The following is a 13,569-nucleotide window of genomic DNA, read 5'->3' on the forward strand; positions in this document are numbered from 1 at the left end:
GTAGACGAGATTGGATAGATGGGTAAGTGATCTTGGGAACAGAAGCCAGAACCAAGATTGTTGAGATTGCTGTTGTCCCAGGTGAATTCTCTAGTAACAACGCTTAATGTTTATTTCCCAGCCCCTTCTCCATCAGCTTTTTTTCTCTCCTCTCTATTTCACTGGGGCAGTTCTGCAAATGATTACAATTCTCCAAATTGTCACATCTTCAAGTGAGAGGCAGGGCATGCCACATGGCAGTTTGGTTATTCTTACGGGGGGGTCACAGAGTTTGGTTATTCTTATGGGGGGGCAAAGAAGAACCCAGAATTTGAACCTCGATTACCCTGTGTAAATTCTCTGGGCAGTGAGCACCTGAGGTCCTGTTCTGAACAGTGCTGCACCACTTTGTCTCACTGGGCACTGAATGAAAATAGCTGTAACTGCTATGTCTTACATGGATGGAGCATGCCTATGAGATGAGTCTGTGTGATGTAACCTGTGGCTTATATCAGTTGTGGGGATGCACACCAAGTGAGATCTTAAGCATGTGTGGCTTTTCCTGATGAAAATCTTTTAAACAACAAAGTCCTACATTTCAAGGGTTGCCAGCTTGATTGTGCCCCTCCCAGTTCTCCTGTTTTAGTTTACTCCCAGGAGGAGAGAGAGAGAGACAATGAGAGTCATTGCAAAAAGAAGGGTTATTCTTTCTTATTTTGTGTATTCTGCTAATGAAGAACTGAGGAAAAGCAGGAGCAAATTATAAATCTTCCATAACAGACAGCAGGGAGAAAAGAGAAGTTGTTGACTTGCAGGGTGATGTCACCTGAACTGAAACACTTCATTCTGTAATGTTTAGATATTTAAGAGTGACCTATAAGAAACAAAGAACACTTATTAGATCTGTACCAGAGAAAATGGAAAAGGAAGAAAACAAAAGGAAAAGTTTTGCTTTTCTACTTGGACTGTATCTGGTGATTGTAGAGGATTGTTTTTAACTGTTCTTTCACCTCAATAGCAGTTTGGTGTCTTTTACTCTAAGTGATGTGGGGACAGTTGTACAGATGATAATTTTCCTATATAGCTCCTTTCATCCAAGAATCTCTAGCAAGCTCTGTAAAGACCATCAGCTAAGCTTTCTAACATCTAGTAACAGTGGAAAGTATTCTGTCTGCTTTACAGATGGTTTCCTGAGATAGTGGAAGAAAGCATAACCACAAAAGAATTTGAGTCAGAGTCTTTGCTTTCCCTGTAAGAAATGCTAAGAAGAGCTCTATCAATATTTAAGAGAACCAAGCTGGCTAAAATTTTGGAATGGGAAGTAGAGGAGAAGAGGGATTGAGAAAGGAGATTTGATGGCTCAGAGTAAGAGTGGAGAGTCACAAGAGCTCCTGCTGCATATTTTGAGGTGAAATCCAAGAGCACTGTCACTTTTGGTGTTTTATCAGGTGGTTTTAGCCTGCTAGTCACTACTTGTGGAGCCCTCAGCTAGAGTTAGTAGGTAGTTTTATTTTGACAGTACCTTAATATGGGAATTCTAAATTGTAGGTAAAATAGGTATTAAGTTCTTCAATAGTCAGTACTAAAACCTTAGTTTTGGTATTTTTCACTAAGGCTAAATTTTAATCCCTTCAGTAAAAAATTTCTAGCTATTTGCCTCATAAACTTTCTGAGGGAGTTTTCAGTTAGTTTTTCAGACTTTGCAAGGAACAGCAGAATTAGGAAAAGAAATTCTTTTCTCTCTGTTATTAAAAAGCACAATAATTTTGTTGAGAAGTGATCTTCCTAATGCTTCATTTCAGAGACTTAAAAATTTGGATGTTAGGTCTTGAGTGTCAGAGATGTGCTTTGTAGCTTGCATAGTGAATTTAAGGCCTTAATGTCAGTATTTATTAACTTGTGCATTACTTTGCAGCATATTATTTTTGAATATACATTCTTGTGTGTTTGTATTTGTAAAGGATAGTAAAACTTAGGCCTCATAAAAGGAGAGCACTGTATAGCTTCTGATCAATTTGAGAGTGCTGTTTTCCCCCCTCCCCCTCTATTTATGGTAGACCTTTACTGCTGATAATCAGTAGAAAGACAGCCACTTAGAGGCATTGTGCTGATCTGAAATTCACATTTCTTATGAGCTCCCTTCCTCTGTGTACAAAGAATGAATGCTGTCTCTGTGTTGGAATGTGTGTGTTTGTGCTCTGCAATGTAGACAAGTTGTTAGACCTGCAGGAGAGAAGTTTGAGAATGTTGCATCTTGTAAGGAGCTTCTGTTACAAGAGTGAAAGACTGAGATTTTCATAGCTGTTCCCTAACACTTTTTTCTAATGCTTTTTAAATTTTCGTTGTTTTTGTTGAAGACCAGTGGGACATGTGAGAAGAATTTGCAGTTACTGTATATAGACATGCCATACATTAAGGAGCGATTTGTTGTTTATTTTCTGTTTAGAATACAAGGCATTTACTGTAAACTTCAGTTGAGCATGGTATTTAGTTTACCAGTTCAGACAGTTAATCAGTCCATTTGAATTATGCTTTTCTGATGAACTTAAAGGGATACAAGCAATTAAAAAAGAAAAAAAAAGGCCAAACACACCTAATCCCATCTTTTTCTTTTTTATCTTACGATTAACACCTGAGTTTGTTAAACTTTCTATTCCTAAAATTATGCTTTCTGTTTAGTCCTCAATAGTCTGAAAGTTTTTAACAGCCAATATTTTTTTAACAGCAGCCAGCAAGTTTGGGTTTATGTGTGTATGGTCTTGAAAAAAAAAAAAAGAATAATTTTAAATGTCTGTACTCTTCAGTCTCAATAGTGGGGTCTTCACAGCTGTTTTCCTATTCTATAAAGTGAGCTTTTCTATACTTAGCAGTGAAAAATCCTAGACACATAGACTCAGATTTTTAAATCTGTAGTAACCTGTAGGAGTTCAGTGCAGTTCTGAATTGTCCAGTCTATAGCCTTTCACCCTCACTTCATAGAACCTAACAATCACAGATCAGGTTTGTATTACTCAGCAAATTATCCTTGTTATATAGAGTCCAGTCAGCCCAGTGGTTAGAATTTAAGCAATTTGTGTTGATTTAGTGCATATAGTTTGTCTTCTTTAATTCAGATATCTTATATTCTGAGTGATTTGCAGTGTAGAAGAGGCTCAAGAAGAGCCTTACTGTGGGAAACTGGCATTTGTAGTTTAACATGGGTTCAGTAGCTAAGAAATGTTTTACTAATAGCTGAAATCATGTGCTGACCCTTATTTCACATTAAAATGACCGGAGTTTGACACTAAGATGACAGCTGGTTAATACAACTTGAGATTTTAAAGTGCTTGAGTATATGTAAATATTATGACTGATCTCCTAAGTGTGTTGGAAGATACTTTCAGAAATGTTCTTGTTCTAGCAGTTTACTGCTGTCCCATTTTTTGAGAATAATGCTGCAGAAGATAAACTATCTGCTGGTTTTAGAGGACATAGATAGAGTAATTAAGAACATACAACTAACCCCTGTAAAAAAAGATGAGATACATTTTCTACTTGTGCTCAACTGTATTGCAAGAACTGTTAAGTATAAATCCTGAGACTGCAGATTTGTCTAGTTGGATCACTTAAAAAATAATGCTTGACAAGTACACTACTTTGTCTGGATTTATATGTAAATATGTGTATCGTTCCTTAGAATATGCAGTAAATACATTAATAACCTTCTGGTTAAGGTAATTCAATCACTAGAAATACAACGGGCAAACCATTTAGGGTCAAGAGCTGAAATCTGGTGAGAAGAGACATCACTGTATTTTGGGTTTCTGTGAAGCTTCAAAGAAAGGCTCACCAATTTAAAGTGCATAGAGGTTTTTAGATTTCCAGTAGTCAAAGCATTTTCACACTTGGCTTGAAGGCATTTTGCAAAATGCCTCATGCAGTCTAGCATCTTTCTTCCATGTATTGCATAATGCTTTATTCTGTTGAAAAATATACAGAATTGTACAGAAGTATTTTTTTTAACCAAAGGAGATTAAAGAAAAAGAAGTTATAATCCAAAATTGGGTGTGACCACTAAAACAGGATTTGAATAGGGCAGAGGCACTATTAAGGATGTAAAACATAAGGCTCTTCCACCATTAGAAAATTTAGTGGGGAATTAGGAGAGCTGGAAGGAACAAAGCTTGTTTAGCTGAGAATTTGCATCTCATAGGTTGATTGCAGGTTTCAACTGGAGCTTTTCCTGCGGCAGGGCATTTTACAGGGTGTGATATCTGTGGCATAGATTATAATCTATTAGAATGTGGTGGTTCTACATACTGAAATAGGTGCTTGTTTGGGCTGATTTTAAGCATTATTTTGTCAGTGCTGGTTTTCAGTGGATCCATTCCCTGAAATGCCTGAACTGAGAGCAACATTCATTTTTCCAGTACTCTTTTGTTTGCCTAATACCACTGTTCATGAAATTTATCAGAAACTTGCTGCTTTTTCCTGCATATCATATATGATTTTAAAAAGTATTTGTATTTGCAAGTCCATCCACAGATGTATTTCATAGGGTGAGAAAATAGAAAGAACAAGAGGCTGCTGGAGAAATGAAACACACATGCAAAATCAGAAACGGTGGAACTGTTGAAACCAGGAGTGTATCTCAAATGGGCTTCACCCTGTATTATTTACATTCATATCTGTCACTACATTGCTGCTGAATCACTAATGCCTGATGTTTTTCCACCCATGCCATATACTTGAAAGTTAATGAAAGCAGTGAAATTCCAATGGAGTAGTCCCCAGTACCACCTCATTGGTTTTAAATACTCAGGCAACTGGAGAATTTGTAGTTATCAGGTTAATTCCCCAGACACCGTGAGGAAAAACGTTCTCGGAAATGGTGGGGTTTTGGATCAAATGCTTGAATCAAAATAAGTGTCATGATACTCAGTTTGATGATTACACCAGACAAATACTGTATCTACCCATGTACACGAACAGGATATAAATGTATTCATGGGAAGGTCCCCAACATAAAGGTATTCAGCCCATTTTGCAGTGTGTCAGTTTTATGCCATTGTGAGGTACAGATGGTGGTGGTGAGTTGTTCTTCAACTTGAAGTGAAGCAACTTGTTCAAGAGGTTTACTGGTAGCAAATGGGATGATACTTTTATCTGCCTTGAGGAACTAATGAATAGAGCTCTGATAATAAAAAGTGGTCATGTAAAGTTTCTGGGAAAGGAGATAAGAGCTTCAATTTAGCTGATCATCTTAGTGACATGACACTGCGGCCTGATTGATATTCTCTACAGGTATGATAAATTGTGTCATTGTAGATAAAAGTCTTCCAGAAGTGAGGGAGGGAGAGCATCTGCACAGATACTTAAGCAAGCGATGCAAAGTAAGCATAAAGTACAGCATGAGGAGATCTTCTTAAAAAAGTTGTCTCAGGGCAATGGTTGATCCAAGGAGGTCACAGTTTACTTAGCAGAAGTAGGTCTGGCTACAGTGACAAGCTCACTGTTACCTGGTTGTAGTTGGCCTTCTATTGCCTTCTTTGGGTTTATGGGAAATGCAATAGGAATCTGAGCCCTGGGCTGAGGTGTAGTGTTCTAGTGCTGTTTGCACAAATAACAAGTCACTGATCATAAGCCACAATCAATTTAAGATTTGCTTCATCTTCTCTGCCTGAAGCCTGAATAGGAATTGCATCTAGATAAAATTGAATTTGACTTATAAGTGCTCAAATCTTATTTATGTTCACATAAACAATGGATTGGATAATCATAAGATAGAACTTAATAATTTGCATCTGGGATATTGGTGTAACTTTGCTCTGCAATTGCATTTATGTGTGGCTGTAGCTGTCCAGAGACAGATTTGCTGTTACAGCAGTTTGTGCTGGAGGAGCAGCAAGACCAGGCAGCAGTAGAAGGTTATCGTAGCCGCGAGGTGTGAGCGGAGCAGTGGTTGCTCTTAGGTGAATTGTTCTCTTGTCAGTGTTTAGAGAGCTGCTTTGTTGTAGGAGCCAAGATCCATTGTATGACAGCAGGCAAGTAAAGAGCTTTCTTTGAGAGCTTTCAGGAAGTTGAAATGGATGTCAGAGCAAATCTGGTATCCTTAATGAGCAGTTCAGCTGCCTAGCAGGAAGTGACCCATGTGACGATCCACAGATAATTTAACTAGCTTTATGAACTTATATTTGCAGCATGACCTTACCATATCCACCCTTATCCCCCAACAACCTAAATAAATAAACTGGGTGTGGAATTCAATTGCAGTTGGTTTTATTATTGAATGGCAGTTTTTGCTTGAGGAAGTGCACGGGTAAGATGCATAGGGCCGAAACCTCACTCAGCCATTTAAAGTTGGGTAACACTACTATAAGGGATTCTTCCATATTCTAGCCACTGCCATGTTTTTTCAGCAGAACTTAGTGGGTAGGGAGGTGGTGCTTGCATATTTTTAAGGCTTTTTTTTTCTGTGTTATATTGTAGGGTCTTTTTTGGGAAAGAGGGAGGGTTAATACTCAGACCCCTAGTAGTTGTTCTTACCTGTAGCACCTCCAAGAGGTTGCTGTGTTTTGAGGTTGGTTGGTTTGTTTCTTCAGCTTCTGGCTAAAAATCTACTCAGCAAAATCTGTTCATCTTGTGAATCAGTTACAATGTACAAGTACTATAGTGGCACACTGGCCAAGCTGGCAGGGTGGTTATGAACTAGCCTTAGGCAGAAGACCTCTTTGATAACTTTGTTATGTGATTGCCATCTCTGTGTCAATCATTCAGATGTGCACTGAAGTTTAGTTTGGTTGATTCCAAATACGTCTCTGATTATAGAGCAGTGTGATTAAGATAAGGGCTACATAACAGCATCCCTCTTCTAAAACTTCATTAAAACACGTCGTTAACCACTGTTATAGGGAAGTCACTTCCAGTGAGTGCCAGTGTAGCAAGACTGTAGTCTGTGCAGCCACTGGTATGTGTGCACATTATCAAGGCACTGAATCCAAGCCAGAACAGCCTGCTGAGAAGTAGAGGTTTTATCACTGTGAACTTAGTACCACAACAGCACAGTTACATGGCTTTTAGTCTGTTTGGAGCATAGAGGGAGATCTCACCTGGAGAAAACATGAAGCCCATTTTAGCCAGAATAAATTTGGGCATAGCACTCATAAGAGACTGCTTAACACACTTGTTAATTAATTCCTAGACTTTTTAGTGTATGCACTTTGCTGTTTGTTTCCCCTGCAATACCATACAGAGCTCTGATGTATCATGCCCATGCCAGAAAGAAGGTGTGAGAAGCTATGCTCAGGATGAGGAGAGCAGAACTGTTTCCTTCAGAAGTACTAAGCTGGGCAGATGGGTTTAATGGTAGTAAAGCCAAGCAACCTGATACTGAGAATAAGTAAGAGTCTATTCACAGTGCTGGCATACTGCAGATCTGGGATCGTGCTAGTGACTTAGGCCCTTAAATTGCCTATGTGTCAAAAAGAGAGAGTGGGATCTGCAGTACCCAGCACCTTAAAAAGCAAGTTAGCTAGTAAAAATGCTTCAGGGAAAGATGCAAGTTAATCTGAAACAATTAATCTAAACAAGCAAAGTCATGTTCAACAAATATTAAAACAAACCGCATCCAAGATCAGAGTTGTTTCTCTTCTCTCTTTAAAATTAAACAGCAGCAACGAAAAGGCTAAAGCTAAGTTAATTCTATCAAATGTATTGCCTCGTTGGCTTTGGTGCACAAAATATTTGGAAGAAGAATCTAAAGATTTAGTTTATTAGTGCTTTGCACATTTAATTTTTATTTGCTTAAAGTCATAGTTACATGTTTTGCCTTTTTAACTGTTGTATAAAATATTCAGTTTTATTAAGTTATGAGAGCATATGTAATTTGCCAGATATTTTCCTATATTTATTAAATGTGTATTGAAGGAACAATTCAAGCTACAATAAGCTATGAGCTCTAATATTTTGAAGGTGGCTTTAATCATTCTTTTGTAAATTTAATTTCCATTTCCAGCACCTGGCCTCACTGGAATTGTTGGAGGGCGCCCCAGAGTGTAAGTTAACTCCTGATCATTAACTTTGTAATGTGTAATGATAGTGTTATGCCACTCACCACAAGCTTCCCCACCTTGAAACAGCAGCCACAGAAGGAACTAAAGCTTTATGTTTCACACTATGCTTAATAACTGATAAAAAGATAATAGTGAGCGCTACAAGATATGTATGCAAATAGTAAAATTCTTTATTGAATTACTGAATATGAGCTACATAAGTCTCTGATCAGTACATAAGAATGTCTGCTTAATAAGATGTAGGGAGAACTTCGAATGTGACTTTATGGCAATGCAGTAGCTCCACCATGTGCTAATACATGCAGATCTCTGAACCAGTTTGCTTTTGTAACTGTTGTTTTGGAACATGGGCACACCAAACTTATGTCTGTACCAGCTCACTTCCCCTAGAAATGTGAGGTCAAATGTTCCAGAACATCCCACAGAGTGTTAGCATGAAACCATTATGTGAGTGAGCTGAACAGAATAATATTGGGCATATTTAAATACAAAAAAATTGTGGTTTGACTCAGTATTTTTCTAGATATGGCTAAAATCTGCTGATGATTTATATTCACACCTTTTCATGCTTACTCATGAGAGCATCTAAAACTGTTGTGTCATAAGCAAATACTGCACATGAAGATGGGGGAAGAAACTGTGGCTGTATTTTCAGTGGCCCTGTGAAACTAGCCTAGGTATCAATGAGGGGCTACTGATAGAGCAGTAGACTTCAAATCACGAAGGACATCCTTTGTCAAGAACACATTTGTGATATTTTGGCTACCTTCTCCCAGTAAAATTATCTTGGGCTTTTTAAACAAACTCTTACTTTCTTAATAATGGAACTTAAGGAGTTTTTACACTCCTCAGGCTTTCCAAAGTGGTTTGGAAAGCCATTGCTAGTTATGGTTGAATGGCTTTTAATTTTCCAAGTGTTTGGTGTATGAATAGTCTAACGATGTATGATCTAACATTTTGATTAATTTCTAGTTAAGTGCATTTATGCTTGTTGTTTTGTGTCTAGGTCACCAGTTTTGAAGCCATTTTTCTTCTATTATCCCAAAAGCAATGTTCAGGTAAGACACTGCTTACAGCCTGTGCTCTGTTTAATTTGAAGTAATTGGAAAAATCCTGCTGACTCTGACATTTTTTGGTGACTTTGAGTTCTAAAACTGCAAAGTATTTTGATGAATTTTCTCTGAGACTAATGTTATTCACACAGTGTTTTGCAACAGTTGAACTTGTCAGCCTTGCCTTTTAGTTGCTGCAACATTTGAAACATCTTACATCAAAACTGAACTTCTCTTTTCAAGTTCCTAGAATTGTAGGTTTGAGTTATTTTTTTCTGCATTTGCATAGAGTATTTCAGAATTTATTTTTTTTTTACAGTTAATGGTGCCTCTTTAAAGAGTAGGCAGTTGGGTGTTCAGAGAGTGGAGCATGAATCTTGTCAACTTGGACACATCTGGCTTTCTGTGGAGTCTACGTTTTGTATATACTACTGGGAATAAGCATTAAAATAAGTGAATTTCCTCTGATTCACAGAGGTTTTACCTTATCAAAGAGTTGAACCTTTTCCTTCCATATACCCTGTCTATAAAAATAGAAGTAGTAATTTCTGCTCTTGACTATATTACAAAAACTGTAAAATGATGAAAGGCTGTGCAACTATTGTGCTGAGTGTCATGGAGGAGCCTATTTAGTTCATACCAATAGTTTCAGTCCAAGAACTTACAGTTGAGGTAACTAGGTAGTCCTAGGTGAGAAATTACAGTGTAAGATGATACATTACTCTGGTACTTCTTTTCTGTTACACATGTACCCCTGCCTAGATTGAAGTTTTCAAGATAAACTTGAAGAAACTGGTTTTGCTGAAACCATAAAATGGTTGGATTTATATGTATTGCTCTTCTGAATGCCATCAGATACTTAATTTATACTTTGGAGACTACAGACAAAACCATGTTTATGCCCTTCTTTTTCCAAGGCCTTTAACTGACTTGTCACTATTGCAAGCCTCTCATGCCAAGGCATCCTAATACTCACTCAGTAAGAGCTTTCTCACACAAACAAGCCCAGATGTTACATTTTTCTTTAAGTGGTATTCTGCATTAGTGGAAAACAATTTTTACAGCTATACAAAGGTGATACTATTTAGTTACTGTAATTTTATTTATAAACTGTACATAGTGGAAAAACATTAAAAAACCCACCTTTCTTGTTGTCTAAGGAAGTTCAAGTACTTATTTTTATTGTCACTTTTTTTTGCTTTATACAAATGGCTTGTCTCTTCCAAGTTTAATATGAAACCATTATCTTTATGAAAAGTTCAGCCTACCACTGTGGTGTTGATCAAATTAAATATAAACTTAGTAATTAGCACCATGTTCCAGACTTGGTAAAATGCTGTTGATGTTAAATAGTAACCTGATTTAACAAGGAAAGAAAGCAGTGTCTCATTTACTGTTTTGAATACAGAAAATCAAAGTCCTTGCTCTGCATAACGAATCTGATGAGTGCACCAATATGCCATTAGCAAAATGCAATGTGCCCTACGCTGTTGTCCTGCAGTAATAGTGAAGGTTATGTAAAATGTGGTGTAAGTGATTCAAGTCCGTGATTCAAAATGTTAGCCCTGTATTAACAACTATAGTCTAGCAAGAGATTACGGAGTAAGTAAGGTAAGAATTAACTGATTTTCTAGATTGGAAGTTGAGTTACAGAGTCCAGTTGCTCTAGCTCAGCATTTGACCTAAACCAAAAAAAACTCCATAAGCAGATTTTCAGTTATGTTAACATTACCACAGTGGGTTCTTTTGTTTTGTGTTTGATAACACCTTTCTAGGTGTCTGTTTGGATTCAATGTTCCACTGCTTTTATGCAATTGTTCCAATTTTATCATAGATCACCATTGGTTTTACAGTTCAAATAGTAGTTATTGTCCACGTGCACTTTAAAGGTAACCTAAAACTTTTCTGTAGGGAGAAAAATTGTAGCAAATCTGCTGAAGGCAAGAACAGCTTTTCTGAATTTTTTTTTTGTTCCTCTTGTATGAGCATTTGAGGCCTTTGTCACCATTAGTTATTCTCTAAGGACAATCTTAAGAAAGAGAGCTAAGTAGAGTTATCTTACATTTGCTGACAACTGAGCACTGATAACTGCTCAGCTAAGTTGGTGTATATTGTTTTGCTGTGGTGGTGTAAGCTGTTTCTGTGTCTGAGTCGTTCTTACCGGGAGTCCTGCAATACAGCTGAAAAGGATGCAGTTAATTTTTTCTACATGATTGCTTACATATTCAACAATGTTGTGGTTTGACCCCAGTCAGCAACTAAGTATTACACTGCTGCTCACTCACATCCTCACATCCCCAGACCCTGGTGGGATGGGGAGGAGAATCATGGCAAAATGATAAAACCCATGTGTTCAGATAAGAGCAGTTTAATAATTGAAATAAAGTAAAATGTAATACTACTAATAACAAGTGTAGCAAAAAGGGAGATAACAAAAAAGAGAGGAATAAAACCCAAGAAGACAAGTGGTGCACAATACAATTGCTCCCCACACACTGACTGCTGCCCAGCCCATCCCCCAGCAGCAGCACCCCCAGTTCCTGTACTGGTATGATGCTCAATGGTGCAGAATGTCCCTTTGGCCAGTTCAGGTCAGCAGTCCTGACACTACTCTCTCCCAGCTCCTTGTGCACCTCCTCACAGACAGAGCATGAGACGCTGGAAAGTCTTGGGCTTACAGAAAGCATTACTGAGCAACAGCTAAATCATCAGCATGATCAACGTTAGAATCATAGTAAGTCCAAAACTCAGCACTGCACCAGCCACTAGGAAGAAAATGAATGTGGGACTTACACTTGCACAGTATCCACCCCTCATTCTATAGCATGTACATCGTGGACAAGTCCTACACTGCCACTCTTAACTATCCAGCCTCAGGGCAGGTCTCTAGTTGTTCTTAAATAGTTGTTTGTCCTTAAACAAGACCTGAAACATACTCAGAAGACATAGCAATAGGAGCATGGCAGTTTGAATATCCCATGGGTATTAAAAATGCTGAAGAGCTATTGTAATTAGCCTGGAGGAGAAGGGGAAGTTGAAGGGAGGTGTGTCCCCCTTGGCCTGGGTCCCTGAGGAGAAAAGATATAATTATTAATAGTTGCTGATGGATGACTCCCCAAGTACAGTGACAACAGCAATGCTGAGTGCAAATACTAGATTAGTTTCACAACCAGCAATTATATCATATCATAAGTCAGTGTTACAAAGTACAACCACTTGATAACCTCAGCCCAGTTTCCACAGGTGATAAACATCGGAACAGGGAGCAACATACTGTGAATGAGGTATAATGTGACTTGAAGAACTTGTTGCCTAATGCAACTTGAAGAACAAACACATCAACTCTGGGAGCAAATAGATCATTGTGACCGGTGGCTATTAAACTAATACAATGAATGCTTGTAATAAATTTGTTCTAACATGTTCTAGTCAGATTTGTTGTTATCTCAAAGCATCAAGCCCCGTGTTGGGTGCCAAAAAGGACTGTTGTGGTTTAATCCCAGCCAGCAACTAAGTATCACACAGCTGCTCACACACTTCCCCTACCCAGTGTGATGGAGAGAAGAATTTGAAAAAACGTAGAAGATAAACCCCAGGAGTTGAGATAGGAACAGTTTAATAATTGGAAGTTATTATTAAAAGGAAGGTGAAAAAAGAGAGGAATAAAACCCAAGAGAGACAAGTGATGCACAGTGCAGTTGCTCACCACCCACTGGCCGATGCCAAGCCCATCCCCCAGCAGTGATCAGCAGCTCCAGCCAACTTTTCCCAGTTTATATACTGGGCATGATGCTCTATAGTATGGAATATCCCTTTGGCCCCTTCAGGCCAACTGGCCTGGCCGTGCTCCCTCCCAGCTTGTGCACCTTCTAATTGGACTGAAAAATCCTTGACTTACAGAGTAAGCACTGCTCAGCAACAGCTACATCATCAGTGTGTTATCCACATCATTGTCATACTAAATTCAAAGAACACAGCACTCTGCCAGCTCCTAGGAAGAAAATTAACTGTATCCTGGTTTAAACCAGGACAGTAAATAGTCCAATTAGCTAATAAAATAGAAAACTTGGCTATGTGTTTTTCAGATTCCTTGAGGGAATCTGTGAGGGACAGGGAGGGGAGAGCTCATCGTGGAAGATGAAGAGCAAAGCATTTTTTTATTTCATATTTTCATCTCAACATAATCCCAAAATACCTCCTCTTGATTTATTTTTATTAGTTTATTTCATAAAATTTATTTGAAGGTGAATACAGGATCCAAAGAGAAGTATGTCTTTACTACAGACAGCGACATTAAGAAAAGGAAGTTATATCATGGCAGAGCTGGAATCATTCAGGTTTTGGGATCCAGCACTCAAGAGTTGTGACGCAAAATTCCATGTAGTGTTGCAGTATATAGAGGGACATGGAAAGAGGGGGATCTGTCTTCCTTTAAAATATAGCAAACTGGATAGAGCATTTCTTTGGGTTTTTTATACTTTTTTCCC

At 38.2% G+C, this 13,569-nt stretch overlaps 1 protein-coding gene across 1 annotated transcript in view; it reads left to right on the forward strand.

Annotated features, from left to right (window-relative positions):
* The window catches only part of LOC103810528, a 55,052-nt gene that overhangs the window by 28,441 nt on the left and 13,042 nt on the right, over positions 1-13,569 (forward strand). The window contains exon 13 of the mRNA XM_009083432.1: positions 9,037-9,088. Coding sequence (XP_009081680.1) covers positions 9,037-9,088 — 52 coding nt within the window. The remainder of the gene's footprint in view (positions 1-9,036; positions 9,089-13,569) is intronic.

This window comes from Acanthisitta chloris, unplaced genomic scaffold, assembly GCF_000695815.1.
Source record: "Acanthisitta chloris isolate BGI_N310 unplaced genomic scaffold, ASM69581v1 scaffold8441, whole genome shotgun sequence".
NCBI lineage: Eukaryota > Metazoa > Chordata > Aves > Passeriformes > Acanthisittidae > Acanthisitta > Acanthisitta chloris.